The sequence below is a fragment of the Tamandua tetradactyla genome, chromosome 4 (assembly GCF_023851605.1).
Source record: "Tamandua tetradactyla isolate mTamTet1 chromosome 4, mTamTet1.pri, whole genome shotgun sequence".
NCBI lineage: Eukaryota > Metazoa > Chordata > Mammalia > Pilosa > Myrmecophagidae > Tamandua > Tamandua tetradactyla.
In genome coordinates this window covers 58,837,591-58,858,065 of record NC_135330.1, presented here as the reverse complement: position 1 = coordinate 58,858,065, position 20,475 = coordinate 58,837,591, and the positions used below count along the sequence as shown (strand labels likewise).

The 20,475-nt window shown below is 39.4% G+C and overlaps 1 protein-coding gene and 1 long non-coding RNA gene across 11 annotated transcripts in view; one reads left to right on the top strand and one right to left on the bottom strand.

Moving 5' to 3' along the window:
- The window catches only part of LOC143680846 (uncharacterized), a 38,574-nt gene extending 26,974 nt beyond the window's left edge, over nt 1-11,600 (top strand). For all 3 annotated transcript variants that reach the window (XR_013174207.1, XR_013174206.1, XR_013174205.1), the window contains one exon: nt 10,987-11,600. This is a non-coding gene — a long non-coding RNA (uncharacterized LOC143680846). The remainder of the gene's footprint in view (nt 1-10,986) is intronic.
- The window catches only part of NAV1 (neuron navigator 1), a 277,062-nt gene that overhangs the window by 37,773 nt on the left and 218,814 nt on the right, over nt 1-20,475 (bottom strand). For 6 of the 8 annotated variants that reach the window (XM_077157383.1, XM_077157387.1, XM_077157389.1 and 3 more), the window contains 5 exons: nt 20,105-20,157; nt 19,306-19,329; nt 19,117-19,194; nt 15,934-16,017; nt 15,536-15,647 (listed from right to left, as the gene is read on the bottom strand). In XM_077157383.1, the coding sequence (XP_077013498.1) occupies nt 15,536-15,647; nt 15,934-16,017; nt 19,117-19,194; nt 19,306-19,329; nt 20,105-20,157 (351 nt within the window). The remainder of the gene's footprint in view (nt 1-15,535; nt 15,648-15,933; nt 16,018-19,116; nt 19,195-19,305; nt 19,330-20,104; nt 20,158-20,475) is intronic. The other 2 variants (XM_077157386.1, XM_077157388.1) reach the window with 1 other exon arrangement.

Here is a 20,475-nt window from a genome sequence, read left to right as displayed (position 1 = left end):
GAAAAGACTATTCTGTCCCAATTCAGTGGATTTGTGAGCCTTATTGAAGATAGAATGTCCATAAATTTGGTGGTCAATCTCTGCACTCTTGATTATTCCACTGGCCAGTCCTTCTATCTTTGTGCCAGTACCATGCTGTTTTTACCACTGTAGCTTTGAAGTCAGGAAGTGATCATCCTTCTACTTCGCTCTTCTCTTTTAGGATATTTTTAGCTATTCAGAGTCTCTTTCCCTTCCATATAAATTTGATAACCAGCTTTTCAAGTCTTCAAAGTAAGATGTTTGGATTTTTATTGGTATTGCATTGAATCTGTAGATCAGTTTTGGTAGTACTGACATCTTGACAATATTCAACCGTTCTATCCATGAGCATGGAATATCTTTCCATCTATTTAGGTCATTTTAAATTCTTTTAGCAATTTTTTTTGTAATTTTCTGTGTATAAGTCCTTGACATCCCTGGGTAAGATAATTCTTAGATACGTGATATTTTCTGGTCACTATTCTGAATTGAATTTTTTCCGTAGTTATCATCTCAGACAGGTCATTGCTTGTGTAAAGACACATTATTGATTTTTGGACATTAATCTGCCACTTTGCTGAATTTGTTTATTAGCTCAAGTAGTTTTGCTGTAGATTTCCCAGGGTTTTCTAAGTATAGGATCATGTCATTTGCAAATAATGAAAGTATTATTTCTTCCTTTCCTATTTGGATGCCTTTTATTTCTTTCTCCTGTCTAATCAGTCCAGCTAGTACTTCTAATTCGATGTTGAATAATGATGGTGACAATGGGCATCCTTGTCTCATCTCAAGGGGAATACTTTCATTTTCTCACCACTGAGTATGATGCCAGCTATGGGTGTTTCATATATGCCCTTTATGATATTGAGAAAGTTTCCTTCAGTTCTTAACTTCTGAAGTATTTTTATTAGGAAAGGATCCTGGATTTTGTTAAATGCTTTTTCAGCATCAATCTATATGATCATGTGATTTTTCCCTTTTGATTTAATGCGCTGTATTACATTGATTGATTTCCTTATGTTGAATCACCCTTGCATTCCTGGTATGAATCCCTCTTGGTCATTATGTATAATTCTTTTAATATGGTGATGTATACAATTTGCTAGTATTTTGTTAAGAATTTTCGCATCTATGTACATTAGGGAGATTGGTCTGTAGTTTTCTTTTCCTGTATTGTCTTTATCCGATTTTGGTATTAGAGTGATGTTAGCTCCATAAAATTAGTTAGGTAGTGTTCCTTTTTCCTCAAGTTGTTGGAAGAGTTTGAGCAGGACTGGCGTTAGTTCTTTTTGAAATGTTTGATAAAATTCTCCTTTGAAGCCATCTGGTCCTGTTTTTTTTTTTTTTTTTTGTTTGTTTGTTTTTATTAATCAAAAAAAAGAAAAGAAATTAACACAACATTTAGAAATCATTCCATTCTACACATGCACTCAGTAATTCTTAGTATCATCACATAGATGTATGATCATCATTTCTTAGTACATTTGCATCGATTTAGGAAAAGAACTAGCAAAACAGCAGAAAAAGATATAGAATGTTAATATAGAGAAGAGAATTAAAATAATAATACTAATAAAAAATATATATATATAAAAGGAAAAAGAAAAAAACAAAAACAAAAGATACAAGCACACAAACAAACAAACAAAAAAAACATATTTCAGGTGCAGCTTCATTCAGTGTTCCAACATAGTTACATTACACTTAGGTATTATTGTGCTGTCCATTTTTGAGTTTTTGTATCTAGTCCTGTTGCACAGTCTGTATCCCTTCAGCTCCAATTACCCATTATCTTACCCTGTTTCTAACTCCTGCTGGTCTCTGTTACCAATGATGTAGTCCAAGCTGATTCTCGAATGTCGGTTCACATCAGTGGGACCATACAGTATTTGTCCTTTAGTTTTTGGCTAGACTCACTCAGCATAATGTTCTCTAGGTCCATCCATGTTATTACATGCTTCATAAGTTTAGTCTGTCTTGAAGCTGCATAATATTCCATCGTAGGTATACGCCACAGTTTGTTTAGCCACTCGTCTGTTGATGGACATTTTGGCTGTTTCCATCTGTTTGCAATTGTAGATAATGCTGCTATAAACACTGGTGTGCAAATGTCCGTCTGTGTCTTTGCCCTTAAGTCCTTTGAGTAGATACCTAGCAGTGGTATTGCTGGGTCGTAATCCATTCTGCCAGTCTATGTCTTTTGATTGGGAAATTCAGTCCATTAACTTTTAGTGTTATTACTGTTTGGATAATATTTTCCTCTACCATTTTGGCTTTTGTATTATATATATCATATCTGATTTTCCTTCTTTCTACACTCTTCTCCATACCTCTCTCTTCTGTCTTTTCGTATCTGACTCTAGTGCTCCCTTTAGTATTTCTTGCAGAGCTGGTCTCTTGGTCACAAATTCTCTCAGTGACTTTTTGTCTATAAATGTTTTAATTTCTCCTTCATTTTTGAAGGACAATTTTGCTGGATATAGGAGTCTTGGTTGGCAGTTTTTCTCTTTTAGTAATTTAAATATATCATCCCACTGTCTTCTAGCTTCCATGGTTTCTGCTGAGAAATCTACACATAGTCTTATTGGGTTTCCCTTGTATGTGACAGATTGTTTTTCTCTTGCTGCTTTCAAGATCCTCTCTTTCTCTTTGACCTCTGACATTCTAACTAGTAAGTGTCTTGGAGAACACCTATTTGGGTCTATTCTCTTTGGGGTGCGCTGCACTTCTTGGATCTGTATATTTAGGTCTTTCATAAGAGTTGGGAAATTTTCAGTGATAATTTCTTCCATTAGTTTTTCTCCTCCTTTTCCCTTCTCTTCTCCTTCTGGGACACCCACAACACGTATATTTGTGCGCTTCATATTGTCATTCAGTTCCCTGATTCCCTGCTCAAGTTTTTCCATTCTTTTCCCTATAGTTTCTGTTTCTTTTTGGAATTCAGATGTTCCATCCTCCAGTTCACTAATTGTAGCTTCTGTCTCTTTAGATCTACCATTGTAGGTATCCATTGTTTTTTCCATTTTTTCTTCTTTGTCCTTCACTCCCATAAGTTCTGTGATTTGTTTTTTCAGATTTTCTATTTCTTCTTTTTGTTCAGCCCATGTCTTCTTCATGTCCTCCCTCAATTTATTGATTTGGTTTTTGAAGAGTTTTTCCATTTCTGTTCGTATATTCAGCATTAGTTGTCTCAGCTCCTGTATCTCATTTGAACTATTGGTTTGTTCCTTTGACTGGGCCATATCTTCAATTTTCCGAGCGTCATCCATTATTTTCTGCTGGTGTCTGGGCATTTGATCAGATTTCCCTGGGTGTGGGACCCAGCTGGTTGAAAGGTTTTTCTGTGGAATCTCTGGGCTCTGTTTTTCTTTTCCTTCCCAGTAGGTGGCGCTTGTGGCGCTCGTCTGTCTGCGGGGCCCACCAGTAAAAGATGCTGTGGCTCCTTTAACTCGCCAATCTGAACCTCGCAGTCGGCCCGGGACACTGCGCGTGGAGGCGGGGGTCGCTGGCCGCGGCTTGGGGGAGTGCCGGTCCAAATTGCCCAGCTGGCCCGAGACGCCAAGCGTGACGGGAGGGCCCCGCTATCCAACGTTCCCAGTCAGACCGGGGAGCCACGTGCGTGGAGGGGACCCCAGTCGCCAGCCGCCCCGGCTGGGAAAACGTGCGCCCCTCGGGTATCTCACCGCAGCGGATTCTCCCTGCCCGTTCAGCCGTTCCAGAATGGGGTACGCTGTCTTTTTGGTCTCTGTCGTGACTCCGGGAGCTGTTTCGTATTGTTTCTGTTTCTTTAGTTGCTTTTCTGGAGGAGGAACTAAGACCCGCGCGTCTTACTAAGCCGCCATCTTCTCCGGAAGTCATCCTTTTGTTTTTTTTTTTTTGGTGTGTGTGTGTGGAAGATTTTTGATGACTGATTGGATCCCTTTACTTGTAACTGGTTTGTTGAGGTCTTCTATTTCTTCTTGAGTCAGTATAGGTAATTCGTGTTTCCAGGAATTTATCCATTTCATCTAAGTTGTCTAGTTTGTTGGCATATAGTTGCTCATAATATTCTCTTGTGATTTTTAAAGTTTCTTCATGATCTGTGGTAACAACCCTTCTCTCATTTCTGATTTTGTTTATTTGTGTCTTTTCTCCTTTTTTTATTGTTGGTGTAGCTAGGGGACTATCGATTTTGTTGATTTTCTCAAAGAACCAACTTTTAGTTTTGTTGATTCTTTCAATTGTTTTATTTTTCTCCAGTTTGTTTATTTCTGCTTTAGTCTTTATTATTTGGGGTTGGTTTGCTGTTCTTTCTCTAAATTCTTCAGGTGAGCAGTTAAATCTTCAAGTTTTGCTTGTTCTTGTTTTTTTTTTTTTAATTTTTTTAAATTGTGAAATATAACATATATATAAAAAAACATTAAATTTCCAAGTACATTTTAGCAAGTAGTTATAGAACAGATTTTAAAGTTTGGTATGTTTACAGTTCCATGATTTTTCATTTTTTCTTCTAGCTGCTCCAAGACAGGGGAGACCAACAGATATCAGTATAATGATTCAGCAGTCATACTCATTTGTTAAATCCTATCTTCTCTGTTACACTCTTCCTTCTCTTTAAATAACACACACATATATTTATGAACAATAGATTTCAAAGTACATCACAACAATTCGTTGTAGAACAGATTTCAGAGTTTGGTATGGGTTACAACTCCCTAATTTTAGGTTTTTATTTCCAGCTGCTCTAAGGTACTAAGGCTCATTCTTATTTTTTAATACAGGCATTTAGGGCAATAAATTTCCCTCTCAGGACTGCCTTTGCCGCATCCCATAAGTTTTTTTTTTTTTGGGGGGGGGGGTGGTGGTGGTGGTGCAGGTCCGGGAATCAAACGGGTCTCCTGCATGAAAGGTAGGCATTCTAACCACTGAACTACCCATGCACCCTTGCATCCCATAAGTTTTGATATGTTGTATTCTTATTAATCATTCGTCTCCAGATATTTACTGATTTCTCTAGCAATTTCTTCCTTGGCCCACTGATTATTTAGAGTGTGTTGTTTAATTTCCATATATTTGTGAAAGCTCTGGTTCTTTGGTGATTATTAATTTTCAACTTTTTTCTGTTGTGATCAGAGAAAGTTCTTTGGATCCATTTACTCTTATTAAATTTATAAAGACTTAGTTTGTGTACCAGCATATGATCTGTCCTGGAGAACATTACATGTGTGCTAAAGAAGAATGTATATCCTGGTGTTTTCAGGTGTAATGAGCTATATGTGTCTATTAGATCTAATTCATCTATCCCATTGTTTAGGTTTTCTATTTTTTTGTGGATCATCTGGTTATTCTATCTATAGCACAGAGTGGTGTATTCAAGTCTCCCACCATTACTGTTGGTACATCTACAGCTCCTTTTAGTGTTTCCAATATGTGTCTCATGTACTTTGGAGCTCCTTGACTGGGAGCATACACATTTCTGATTGTTATTTCTTCCTGGTGAATTGTCCCTTTTATTAATATGTACTATCCTACTTTGTCTCTTTTGATGTCTTTACATTTGAAGTCTGTTTTGTCGAATATTAGTATAGCTACGCCTGCGCTTTCTTTTGGTTAAAGCTTACATAGAAGATCTTTTTCCATTCTTTCACTTTCAATCTTACTATGTCCTTCAGTCTAAGATGCATCTCTTGTAAACAGCATATAGATGTAAACAGCATATATATATAGATGGATTATGTGTTTTTGATCCATTTTTGTCAGTCTGTCAGTTAATTGGAGAGTTCAGTCCATTAAACATTCAAAGTAATTCCTGTAAAAGTAGTTCTTGACTCTACCATCTTGTCCTTTAGTTTTCATTTGTCAAATCTATATATTATTTTCCTTCTTTCATTTTTTCCTTTAAATTACATTTACTCATATTCTTCAATTCTGTGCCGTCCTCCAAACCTCCCTTTTCTGTCTTTTTTTATCAGCTGACAGGGCTCCCTTTAGTATATCTAGTAGGGCTGATCTCTTGTTGACTAGTTCTCTTAATCTTTCTTTGTCTTTAAAGATTTTAATCCCTCCCTCAGTTTTGTAGGATGATTTGGCTGGATAAAGAATTCTTGGTAGAAAGCCTTTCTTGTTCAGGATCTTAAAATATATCATACCACTGTTTTCTTGCTTCCATGGTGTCTGTTGAGTAGTCTGAAGTCAGTCTTACGAGTTTTTCCTTGTATGTAGTAGATTGCTTTTCTCATGCTGCTTTCAGGACTTTCTGTTTCTCTTCAATGCCTGACAGTATGATTAATACGTGCTTGGAGTAGGCCTGTTTGGATTTATTCTATTTGGAGTTCACTGTGCCTCTTTGACTTGCATATTCATGTCTTTTATAAGAGTTGGGAAGTTTCTTCCAATTATACCTTCAACTAACTTTCCCAACCCTTTACTCCTCTTCTCCTTCTGGGACACCAGTGATTCTTATATTTGTACACCTCTTGTTGTCCATCATTTCCCTAAGATCTAGGTGTATATTTTCTTACTTGCCATTTGTTCTTTTGTGTGCTCTAGTTCAATTGTTGTATCTTCTAGCTCACTTATTCTTCCTTCTGCTTCTTTGAATCTGCTATCATGTGTCTCTGGTATATTTTTAATTTGTTCTACTGTGTCTTTCATTTCTGTGAGATATACCATTTTTCTATTTAACCTCCCAAATTCTTTTTTATGCTTTTATAGTATCTTCCTGATATCCTTTATTTCTTTATAAATATCCTTGAGTAGTTGTTCCATATTCTGTGTTTCCTCTGGAACACTGATTTGGTCGTTTGGCTGGGCATTTCTGCTTGCATCTTCATGTGTTTTTGTGATTTTCTGTTGTGTTTGGGACATTTGATTATCTTGATATGGTTATTTTGCAAGTTGGTTTTCTTCACTCTTCTAAAGTTTTGTATTTTGGTTATTCTCACCAAATCAAGGTCCAGTCTCATGTAGTGGATACAATTCAACTTAAGGGTCTACTAGAAGCTAAGATGGGGTACACAGGTACTCCAGTGGCAGAATGGCTACTGTGCTGGTTTGAAAGGATGTATGTCCCCTAGAAAAGCCATGTTTTAATCTAAATCCCATTTCATAAAGGCAGAATAATCCCTATTCAATACTGTATGTTTGAAACTGTAATTAGATCATTTCTCTGGAGATGTGATTTAATCAAGAGTGGTTGTTAAGCTGGAGTAGGGGATGACATGTCTCCACCCATTTGGGTGGGTCTTGATAAGTTTCTGGAGTCCTACAAAAGAGGAAACATTTTGGAGGATGAAAGAGATTCAGAGAGAGCCAGAGAAGAACGACATAGCCATGAGAAGCAGAGAGCCCACTAGCCAGTGACCTTTGGAGATGAAGAAGGAAAACCCTCCTGGGGAGCTTCATGAAACCGGAAGCCAGGAGAAGAAGCCAGCAGATGATGCTGTGTTCACCATGTGCCTTTCCAGATGAGAGAGAAACTCTGACTGTGTTTGCCATGTGCCTTCCACTTGAGAGAGAAACCCTGAACTTCACTGGCCTTCTTGAACCAAGGTATCTTTCCCTGGATACCTTTGATTGGACATTCTATAGACTTGTTTTAGCTGGACATTTTCTCGGCCTTAGAACTGTAATCTAGTAACTTATTAAATTCCCCATATTAAAAACCATTTTGATTCTGGTATATTGCATTCCGGCAGCTAGCAAACTAGAACAGCTACCCACCATGTGAGAGACCCAGGCTCAACTCCCAGCTGCATCTGGTCAGTAGGTGATGTGCCTGAGTCTACTCCTCCCTCAGCCCTGCCCTTCCAGGCTGAAGTGACTTGAGGTCGGTGTGCTTGGCAGGGGGGCTGCTCCCAGCCTGCGTTGGCTCATCGGCCAGTCTCTGTCAGGGGGACTGGGGAGCTGACCACTGCCTGGGGGTCCACCAGACCTGTGCCTGCAGGCTGGCTATTCCTGCATCCAGCTAGGGGATCACTCCTTCCACCCCAAGGCCTGGCCCCACTGAGGGTGATTGCACCCACCTCTGGTCTCCCTGCAAGTGTGTCCACTATGGCACATGGGGAGGTTTCCCCAGCCTACAAGTGTGCAGGCTAGAGCTAAGGACGGTCAGCTCTCTCCTATCATACCTCCTCCATGCACTGCAGGCCACCCAATAGGGATCCTGGTCACCCAACCCACTTGCTCTCCCGTCTGATCCTCCTGATGCTCTCCTCCCCAAAACTGCCGAAAGACCCTCCTAGTTTACTCAAAAGCTGGGAACTGCAGTCTGGTTATTTTCTCCCCGTCCCCTATCTTGTTTCATGGAGCAGGAGTGAACACATTCCACTCTACTCCCCCATCTTCCTGGAAATCCCTCATTTTATATATATATTTAAATAAAGTATCCAAATAATCATTGTAAGGCCTGTGTTTGCGCAGTACCATAGTATATTCTTAATCCTTTTTATTTCTGTAGGGTCTGAAGTAATGTCCCACCTTTATCTTTTTTGTTTTAAAGTTATTTGTGTCTTTTTTTTTCTTTGCCAGTCTGAGTAAAGGTTTGTCAGTTTTATTGATCCTTTCAAACAAATAATTAAAAAAAATTTTTGAGTTGATTCTCCCTATTTTTATTCTTTATCTCTTTTATCTCTGTTCTAACATTATTTCCTTCCTTCTGCTCATTTTGGGTTTCTAAGTCTATAATAATCACATTGGATTAGATACCACCTTAACTTGAATAGCATAACCAAATATTGTATGAATATGTCTCCTCCCCACCTTTTCTTTGTATTTGTTCCAAATTATATCTTTATATATTGAATGTCCCAGACCATAGATTTATCATTACTCTTTATACATTTGCATTTTAGAACCTGTAAGAAGAAAAAGTGGAGTTACATACCAAAATATACAATACAGTTGTTCTGGCATTTATAATTACCCATATAATTACCTTTCCAGAGGTCTTTATTTCTTTATGTTTCTTTAATCCATTGTCTGGTGTCCTTTCCTTTCAGTCTGAAGAACTCCTTTTAGCCTTGCTTGGGACTGAGTTGTGATGAACTCCCTCAGCTTTTGCTTATCTGAGTATGTCTTAATCTCTCCCTTGTTTTTGAAGCACAGTCTCAGTGGATATAAAATTCTTGGTCGGCAGTTGTTTTCTTTCAGCATTTTAAATATTTTGCTCCCCTGTCTCTTGCCTCCATGGTTTCTTATGAGAAACTGGCACTTTTATCTTATTTGGACTCCGTTGTATAACATTTGGTTTCCTTCTTGCAGCTTTCAGAATTCTCTCCTTGTCCTTGCATTTGACATTTTGCCTATTGGCGCTCTTTGAATTTATCTTGTTTAGGTTCACTGAGTATCTTGAATTTTTTTGAATTGAAGTTTTTTGTTAAATTTGGGAAGTTTTCTGCCATTATTTCTTTGACTATTCCTTCTGCCCCTTTCTCTCTTTCTTCTTCTGGGACTTGCATAAGGTACATATTGGTATGCTTCATGGTATGCTACAGGTCTCTGAAGCTCGGTTCCCTTTTTCCACTCTTTTCTTCTTTCTGCTTCTCAGCCTGAATCACTTCAATTGTCTCTTCTTTGAGTTCACTGATTCTGTCTTCTAGCAGCTCCAATCTGCTGTTGAAACCCTTTAGGGAAATCACCCTCTACTCTCTGTGAAATTGACTTTCTCCCCCTACTGGGTGCTTTATTGTATGATTTAAAGCAGGTGATCCTTTGCTCTGGGCTGCTTAGACTTAGTTTCTTACACTGCTTTAAATGTGTGCAAGCTACTTCTGCCTGGAGGGCAAGTCTTGGGAGGTCAAACCAGATAGGAGTTTCCTGTTTGAGTCTTTCAGGCTGTCTGTAATAGCTTGGCACCGATGTGTACATACCCCAGTATGCATAAAGGGGTTACTCTGTTCACTCCAGAACAAGGCCAGAGACTGCTGATGGGAGTGCAGACTGATTTTTCTGGGGTTCTGAGTAAGGTTCTGGCTCTCCTTGTTTTTGCTGGTTGTTCAAAGATTCTGTGGGAGGAACAGACCCTGGAGCATTTTATACTGCCATCCTGTCAACTGCTATTATCAGTAATTAATTCTTTATCATCAAATATCTAGTCCATATTCAAATCAGAATGATTTCTGTTCTTGATCAACATGATCAGATTACTCTAGGAGTAGTATGGAGGAAGGACTGGAGCAAGGCTAGACTAATTAGGAAACTATTGCAATAAATCCAGGAGAAGAATGATGAAAATCTGAACCAAGGTAGTGAGGTAGTGACAATACAGAAAAGATAAATAACTGAAAACTATATAGGGTTTAGGACTAACTTGGGGGGGTGAAACAGAGAAAAGTCAAGGATGGTCATGTTAGTGGCACAGATGACTAGGCTGGTGATAATACCCTTAACCTTAGCTAGATGAGGGTATTATGCTGAGATGGGAAAAACTGCAGAAGGGATATGGTTGTTTGTATATTTGTAAGGGGGGTAAAGGGAATGAGTTCTACTTTTGAACATGTTGAGATTGAGATAACTATGTGGGTATCTAAGTGGAAATGTGCTAACGTAGTTGGAAATAGAGATCTAGAACTCAGGACAATGATCTAGATAGATAAATAGATTAAGAAGAGGGTATAAAAACCATCTAGCTAATAAACATGTTCAGCAAGTTTGCAGGGATATAAGATGAATATGCAAAAATTAATTGTATTTCTATATACTAGTAATGAATAATACAAAAATAAAATTAGGAAAACAATTCCATTTCCAATAACATCTAAAGATTAAATAGCTAGGAATAAATTTAGGTGAAAGGAGGTGAAGGAGGTGAAAGACATATACTGAGAAAACTACAAACTATCACTGAAAGAAATTAAAGAAGATAAGATATGTCATGGTCATGGATTGGAAGACTTAATATTATTAAGATGGTAATATTCTTCAATTTGATTCTCAGACTCAATATAATAGATATAAAAATTCCAGCTGCTTTTTTTCTTTTTGTAGAAATTGACAAACTGATCCTGAAATCCATATGGAAATGCAAGGGGCTCTGAAGAGTCAAAACAATCTTGAAAAAGAACAAGTTGGAGGACTTATACTTCCTGATATCAAAACTTACTACACAGCTACAGTAATCAAGACAGTGTGATACTGACATAAGGACAAACATGTAGACAAATGGAATAGAACTGAGAATTCAGAAATAAACCATATATTTATGGTCAGTGATTTTTGACAAGGGTGCCAAGACAATTAAATGGGGGAAAAGAACAAGTTTTTTCAACAAATGGTTCCAGGACAACAATCCACATGCAAAAGAATGAAGTTAAACCCCTATATCACACCATGTTCCAAATTAACTCAAAATGGATCAAGGACCTAAATGTAAGATCTAAAACTATAAAACCTTTTGAAGAAAAGAGAGGAGTAAATTTCCAAGACTTGGATTAGGTAATGGTTTCTTAGATACAACACCTAAAGCACTAACAACCAAAGAACATAATAGATAAACTGGACTTCATAAAAATGAAAAAAATATTGTGATACAAAGCGCACTATCAAGAACGTGAAAAGACAACCCGTGGAATGGAATGAAGTATTTGAAAATCATATGTCTGTTAAGGTCCTAGTGTTCAGAATATATAAAGAATTCTGAAAACTCAACAATAAACAAATAACCTGATTTAAAAATGGGCAAAGGAAAGTCCCCTTGGGGGAATGGTGAGAAAGGGGGAAAATTCAACTTCCCCAAGTGGGGAATTCTTTTTTTTTTTTTTTTTTTTTTATTAATTAACGGAAAAAAGAAAAAAAAGAAATTAACCCAACATTTAGAAATCATACCATTCTACATATGCAATCAGTAATTCTTAACATCATCACATAGATACATAATCATCGTTTCTTAGTACGTTTGCATCGGTTTAGAAGAACTAGCAACACAACAGAAAAAGATATAGAATGTTAATATAGAGAAAAAAAATAAAAGTAATAATAATAGTAAAAACAAAAAAAACAAACAAAAAAACAACCAGACAGACAAAAACAAACAAAAAACAAACAACAACAACAACAAAAAAAAAAACCTATAGCTCAGATGCAGCTTCATTCAGTGTTTTAACATGATTACTTTACAATTAGGTATTATTGTGTTATCCATTTTAGAGTTTTTGTATCTAGTCCTGCTGCACAGTCTGTATCCCTTCAGCTCCAATTACCCGAGTGGGGAATTCTTGATATTCTCACAAGCAGTGAGGACAACCAAAGCAACAGGCTGAACCCCCAATCCTGGGGTTTGTTCATATGAAACTTAACCCTGCAAAGGATAGGTCAAGCCTCCTTAAAATTAGGCCTAAGAGTCACCCCCAAGAGAACCTCTTTTGTTGCTCAGATGTGGCCTCTCTCTCCAGCCAACACAACAAGCAAACTTGCTGTCCTCCCGCTCTCTACGTGGGACATGACTCTCAGGGGTGTGGACCTTCCTGGCAACGTGGGACAGAAATCCTAGAATGAGCTAGGACTCAGCAACAAGAAATTGAGACAACCTTCTCAACCAAAAGGGGGAAGAGAGAAATGAGAAAAAATAAAGTGTGAATGGCTGAGAGATTCCAAACAGAGTTGTGAGGTTATCCCGGAGGTTATTCTTATGCATTAAATAGGTATCCCCTTGTTAGTCAAGATGTAATGAAGAGGCTGAAGGGAACTGTCTGAAAATGTAAAGCTGTGTTCCAATAGCCATGTTTCTTGAATATGATTGTATAATGATATAGCTTTCACAATGTGACTGTGTGATTGTGAAAGTCTTGTGTCTGATGCTCCTTTTATCTACCTTATCAACAGATGAGTAAAACATATGGAATAAAAATAAATAAAAGGGGGAACAAATGTTAAACTAAATTAGTAGATTGAAATGTTAGTGATCAATGAAAGGGAAGGGTAAGGAGTACGGTATGTATGAATTTTTTCTGTTGTCTTTTTATTTCTTTTTCAGAACTGATGCAAATGTTCTAAGAAATGATCATGATGATGAATATGCAACTATGTGATGATATTGTGAATTACTGATTATATATGTAGAATGGAATGATCATATGTTAAGAATGTCTGTGTCTGTTGTTATATTTTTTAAAAATTGAAAGATTAATTTAAAAAGAATGTTTGTTGTTATATTTTTAAAAAATTAAAACATTAAAAAAATGAAAAAATAAAAATGGGCAAAGGATTTGAATAGGTATTTCTCCATGAAAATATACAAATGGACAATAAGTATATGAAAAGATGTTCAATATCCTTAGCCATCAGGGAAATGCAAATCAAAACCACAATGAAATACCATTTCATACCTATTAGGATCTAAGCTATAGTAAAAAAGACAGACAGTTAAGGAGGATATGGAGAAACTGGAGCCCTCATATTTGTGGGTGGGAATGTAAAATGGTGCGGCTACTTTGGAAAGCAGTGTTGTGGAAGTTCTTCAAAAATTATAAAGGACTTATGACCCAGCAATCCTACTAGAGAACTGAAAACATGGTCACACAAAAAATCTGAGCATGGATGTTCATAGCAACATTATTTATACTAAGCAAAACATAAAACGTGAAAACAACCCACATGTCCTTCAACTGATGAATGGATAAACAAACGTGGTATAGCCATACAATAGGATTTAACTGGCAATAAAAAGAAATGATGTACAAATATATACTATGGCATGGATGAATCTTGAAAACATTATGCTAAGTGAAATAAGCTAGTCACAAAAGATCACATGTTATATGATTCCATTTATATGAAATGTTTAGAATAGGCAAATCCTAAATTGGTGACTGCTAAGGGCCAGGGTTGCAGGTAGGGGTAAATGGGGAGTGACTGCTAATGGGTACACCATTTCTTTTGGGAATGAGAAAATGTTCTGGAATTAGATAGCGGTGATGGTTGCACAATATTGTGAGTATGCTACAAACTACTAAATTGTACCTTTTTATAGGGTAAATTTTATGGTATGTGGATTATATTTCAATTAAAAAAGTTGTTATAGAAGCTACAGGATAGATGTAAATCCTGGGATTAGAGCCCTGAAAGCTAGCAGTGTTTAAGGAGTAAGTAGAAGAAAAGGAATGAGTTCCATGACATACAGTAGTAGGAAGAGACCAGGACAGGAATGATGACTCAGAAGCTAGGGGAAGAATTTCAGTGACAAAGATATTAGAGCAAATCTCAGAAATACTGAGAGACTGGAGGTGGTATGTGAGTAGAGGAGAAGCTTTTTTTATTTCAACATAGATGCTTGGCACTGTGCTGGATGTTATATATATGTTATCTGATTTAATCATTGCAATAAACTTCTGGTTAGGTGTTATATCCATTTTACAGAAGTCAAAATACTAAAAATTATAAGTTGGATTTTAAAACAATGGAGGTCACTGGTAACTTTAATGAGAACAGTTTCAGTAGGGTGATGTTTACAGAAGCATAATTATGGTGGGATTGGATGTGGGAGGTGGTAATGTAAATTTGGCTGTGAAGGTAAGAAAGATAAGATTGTAGTTGGAGGGTACATAAGGTTGATACATCTTTTTTCTGCTTGAAGATACAAGAGCCTTTCACAAATTTATCAGCAGAGGGGAAGGAGTAAATAGATATTAAGAGATGTGGAAAAGAATGTGTTTAGAGGTATAATTTAGCTACAGGGGGCATCCTAAAGCTTTAGATCAGGGGCCATTCTTGACTAGGAGGGATAGCAACTTTCAACAAAATGAAGGAAAAATAAATAAGGATAGGATGAACGTAAACTGAAGGGGTGGGGGGCTATATCGCCAATGGAGTTCTCACGAGAAGATGTTTATTTTCTTGACAAAGGAGGAGGCAAAGTCTTATGCTCAGATTTGGGTAGATGATTGTGGGATGAGGGGCTTGAGAAAAGTGATGAGAGGTGGGAATAACTGATAGTGGAATGAAAAAGAAAACAGACTTTGGACAAGTAAGAAGATTGTCAAGCTATAGAGAAGGGCTGTCTAGAGTTAGATATCACAGTGTTTTTCCTCCCCTCTGTCTCCTACATGGCTGATTACCATTCCTTTTGACTTTCTCCAGCAGTGCGTGTCTGCTTGGTTATAAATGCCAAGGCAGACTTGTCATTTGAGCCACATGCCACCCATGTGATCTTTGGTCATCTCATTTGAAGAGCAGGCTGCATCCCCCTCAGTGAAATGAGTTCTAAGAACAATTATATATATATATATATATATATATGTCTGCACGTACAAAATATTATATAAAAATTAAAAGTGTTATTTTAATGTTTGCCCTTGACAACTTTTTGGCTTGGATCTAAGGGGTCGGGAGAGTACCGACTCTTGGAGATGATGTTTCCTCTCCTCTCCCTCAGTCCCTGGATGGTGTGGTTATGCCCCTGACACTCATTGACCTGTCCACAGCATCAAAAGGCCTTGATCTTCCAGAAGTTTGATATGGGACCTGGCTTATTGTGCGCACGCAGTAAAAATCTGTAGTAATCTTCCACTCACCCCATTCCTGTTCCCACTGGATGCCCTACCTTTAGGTGTGGTTTCTGAGGCATTAAGGGCTCCCTGAATGACTGCCTGAGCCTCAGAGTTCTTTTTCTTCAGAAAGTCTATGGTTTCTCGCAAATCCAGCAGCTCGGTATCCTAAGAGAAACATGAAGATGGTGTCATAAGTTGGTATCAGGAGCACCTACTATAGACCAGGCAGTGGGCTAGGGCCTGGAATTCTACCAGACTTGAAAGGGAAGGGAAAGAAACCAGGTTGAGGAATATGTTCACACTGTATTGAGAGGCAGGGCGAGAAATCAAGGTGACAGAAAGAGAGGGAGAAATTGGTACTCATGAGAAAGGAGAGAAGGTTAGCCTTAGCCTCTCTGTCTAGGAGAACCCCCCTCAACTGCATCATCCCGAACCCCTCCCGGGCACTCACCTTCTCTTCTGCTGTCTCTGCCAGGTGTCGTAGGCGGGATGTCATATTCACCAGGCTCTGCTCAAAAGCAGCCACTAGATTAGCCTGAAACAAACAGGTAAGGAGGTTCCTAAGCTGTGTGAGTCTTGGGAAATGGAAAAGACTGACATGGCAAGTTGTACTGGCTGGTATTTTATGTTTCAGAGCTGATCAATGCCCACAAACCTCTTGGTGTTTTTAATATCGATTTCCCTGAACAGAAGAAGTGGAATCCACAGCTTTCTGACCTAATGGAATTTTTTGGCAGGGACCAGCTTCTTGAATAATGAAGTGACACAGGTAGTATGAGGGTAGGGCAGGCTTTGGAGGCCCTTGAAAAGTTGAAACCCCATACCTGTCATCTCCCAGAGGTGGAGCTGCCTTTCTGTTCTATATGTTATGTAGGGTAGCAGGCTTGGTGAAAGGGCTGCCACCTCTAGCGTCATTCCTGTTATTTTGGTTTAACTCTTCCATTGTCTAGAGGGCTGGTTCCCATGGATTCAGGTAACCTCCCAGGAAAGGTACATCAACTGGTACATCTCTTCTACCCCTGTTCCTAGGGTGGTCCTCTGTTCTTAACTAGTTCTAGCTCTGGAGCAGTTCCTTTTTCCTGGAGTCCTCAGGCTCCACTTTGCAGGAATGGACAGAGGTAGCTCAAGAAACTTCAGAGGGGATTCCACAGTTTGGTCACTAGGTGTCAGGTGTGTTTCATGTGGAATGAAAGATTCCAATCAGCCCTCAGGATAAGAGCAGGCTGGGGAAAGGTGCTAATGGAGCTAAGGCTACTTGGAGCAAATATGACTCCCTGCATGATATGAACTCTACCTGGCCAGGTGGCAGCAAGATGAGTGAGAAAGGTGAAAGGAATGAGGCAAGGGACAAAAAGGGGGTCAGTCCATTCAGGGATGGAAAAATAGCCATCAGTGGAGAGGATCTAAGCAAATTGTTAACCTTAGGAAAAAATGATGGGCATATTCTTGGCAGGTCCTTCATACAGAGCTCTAAGATCCCTGTGATACACTCTTACTGCTTCCTGTCTGCAAGTAATTCTTCTTACCTATTGGGTCATCTCTAGCTTCCATCCAGTGCTCTTCAAACATGGCTGGAGTCTACTTTCATTTGATCTTGGCTGTAGGCATCCCTTTGTGCCCATCTGAGCCTCCTCTACCACTTTTACTAAAAATCTTTCCAGGCCTGGGCTCCTTAGCAGATACATGTCATGACACTGAGCAGTTTACTTTCTCCCACTGCACAGGGAGCTCCTGTCTTCTTGACCTCATGTCTTCTCTTATTTGCTTCTCTGTATCTACTGCATCTGTCTGTAAACTAACTGCTTGTAGACCCTGGAAATCTCCCACTTATGAGAGACCCCAAGAACCCCTGGCTTCCTGTCTGTTTTTTTATATTGGCCTCTTGTCATCTGGGGACTCCCTTTATTCTGGCTGGGCTTTCCTCCCCTCAGTCTCCCATATTTCCTCTCCCTGGTCTGACCCTTTCTCTAATCCCCAGCCTCAGATAAGGGGGTATATAAGAACTCAGGGCTAAGTAGTGATGCTGTAAAAAGGCTACCATTTGGGAGGGGTAATGTGGTTTGGGGCCCCTCCCTATCTAAGATGTAGCCTCAGCTTCAGTAGCCGGGAGGTTCCACGGAACATGACAGAATCTCAGCCTGGAATCAGGGAATCCTGAGGAGAGCTATGGAACCTTATAAGAGTTCTGGCATCATGTCTCCTGTTAGGGGGAGGGCTGTGACCCTGAGCAAAAATCTGTCTCTAAGATTCAGAACCCACCATGTCTGGGTGTTTAGTTTGTTCTCTCTTAGCCGAAGGGAACTTCCTGTTCTAAGAAAAATCACCCTCTAAATTCATTTCTTTGGCTCTAGCCCAGCCTTGACAGCACGATGGTTGACAGATTGCAGTGTAAATGAATCAGACATAATAATGTTCTCTACCTCCCTGGCGCCTCTCTCCCCAGCATCTCCCAGACATGAATTTCCTGGGTTGTGCAGGACGTGACCTGGCCTTGGTGGTTGGGGCACAGGGTAGAGAAGAGATGGTTCTTGTTTATATTGCAATTCTTATGGGACCCCAAAAGTAAGAAAATTTCTTGATATGAGCCTCAAGGAAACTGGTAAGTATACAACCTATGAAATGAGGATTTGGGAAAAGAAAGTAAAGAGAATAATCAATGTAGCTAGGAATTATTGTTGAAATATATTGGATATATGCAAAATCTTGGTGGAAAGACTTCTACCTGATTCCAAGGGATAGCCCCCAGGCTTGACAGCTGGGTTCCCCAGAGAGGAAGGAAGAGAAAAAACCAGAAATGACTGCGGAAATTGAAGACATAGTTACTTTTGTGCAAATATTTGGAAAGCTCCTGCAGATCCGGCTCAGCTGTTGTTTACAGCTTTGGGGAAAATGGATCTTATGTTCTCTGTAACTCAGTTACAGGGGAGAAATTACCACAGCCTAGTTCAAGGAGGTGGCTTAATTTACGCTCATCAAACAGAGCAGAAAAACCAAAGCCTAAAGTAAGAGAACAACTCATTCTACATAGACACTGAGAGCAGGTTGAGGGTAGAAACAGAGAATTCTAGCTCCCAACCTAAAGCTCATTTCATTTTTGCCAGCTGCCCAAAGAGGTGACTAGGAAGAGGCAGTTCTGAGTAAAGGAGTTAGACTAGAGTGGGAGTTGGTTTCTAAGTGGTGTCATGGTCCCATGCAGGATTCTGATGACCAGTTCTGGGCCTGCGCAATTAGGTGATGTGAATAAAGACATGAACGTGTCCCAGAGCAGTGGTAAAGGGCTCCAAGGACCCTGTTATTATATTACATAACTATTCCTGTTCATGGCCAATGGCGAGGTTGTTTCTACCTCAAGGCACAACCAATAATAATCCTCTTTCCTTTCTCTAGGGAGGTCAGAGAACTTAATAGACAAGAACACATCCGTATCTATTAATTTGGTGGGGGCAAAAATGGTTCTTTACAAAAATTGAAGTTTGGAAAAGGAGAAGGACATTCTCAAATCTTCTTCAGAGAGCTAGGAAGAGGATGTACTCCCTTGGAGATTAAGCCCAGGTATACTTTTTCAGCTAATGCTCCTTCCCTAATTCACAGACAAAATAAGTGCCTGGGTCTGTCCATACTTAATGGTACTTACATTGGCAGAAAGCTGAGATGTCAAGGTGGCCACTTTTTCCTGGGATGATTCCAGCTCCCTACGAAGCTTCCGGATTTGCTGCAAAAAGAAGGGAAACACAAACTAATAGCAGCAGAATATGTCTAAGATTTGGAAGAAAAATGGGGTGCAGTGATGTTAACAAGCAGAGACAAAGGTTTCACACCCTACCTCAGATTGCATCCTCTCCTCAGCCTGAAGCAGGGAGCACAGAAGGAGAGAAAGAGAGAGAAAGGAAGTAGTTACTATGGAGGTGAAGAAACTAGGCCCTGGTGGCAAGGTAGAGAACCTGAAGAAGCATTGTTCAGAGGCACAAAGAGACTGAAACTCTGTTTCCTGGCCCTGGCTCCTCATAGGATTCAGCATAGCCCCTACATGAGAGTTCAAATAAAAGATTTCTCTGGAGCCAATTTTGTAATTTCCGAGAAGGCTAAGAAATGAACTTCGATTGGTCTGAAGACTAATCCTTATTGCCAGCAACATGAAGGAGTAAAGAATTAAGGAGAACAAATCTCAGAATCAGGGAATACCTAATAGCCAAATGCAGTACCCAGAGTTCATCAGCAGAGTTTGCTAATAAACCCTTAGTGAACTCTATTCTATTAGAATTCCAGAGTCCTTGGAACCCACTCATCTTACCTTGCCATAAATGATTCCCACTTCCATGGCACAGAAAGGACTCTATAACAAGGGGATTCTCAGTTTTTCAAGGGAGGGGAACAAAAAGCACCACAATTGCTCAAGAGTTGGTGGAAAGACCCGGAAGATCACTGAGGAGCTGAAGCACCGGATTCAGTGATCTAAGCTCTAGGCATCTTTCCCATCCCACCCTGGATCCATAAGGCACAATGAAGAGTTAGTAGTATCTCCACCCCATCCCTCACCCAGTTACCTAAACAAAGGAGGTTCTAGAGAGAGATGGGATAGACAGGAGAGGGGATGAAGGAGGAAGTGAAGTTAATGCTCTTACTGAGGAGTAAGTGGAGGAGGCACTGGAGGCCAGGGACAGCACGGAGCCATGAACTGAAAGAGAAGCAGAACACAAAGAGTTAATAGACTGTGCAGGGATAAGGGGTTCCTGGGGAGAGCCCTAAAGCAGGAGTTTGGATTTTGATTCTGGAGGGTATCTGGAGCAAACAGAAAGAACAGAATAGGGAACCCAACTGATATCACAACAGCCCAAAGCAGGTTTCTGCTGAGCAGATAAGGTGCTGAGTAGAGGTTGTCTCTTTCAGTCTACATTCTCTAGCAGCTTAGGTGTGGTGGTCCCTTGCTCAGCCTGCTCCGAGGGGCACAAGGATTTAGGGAGAGGTAAATGAGATTTTTGGGTAGGCATCATCT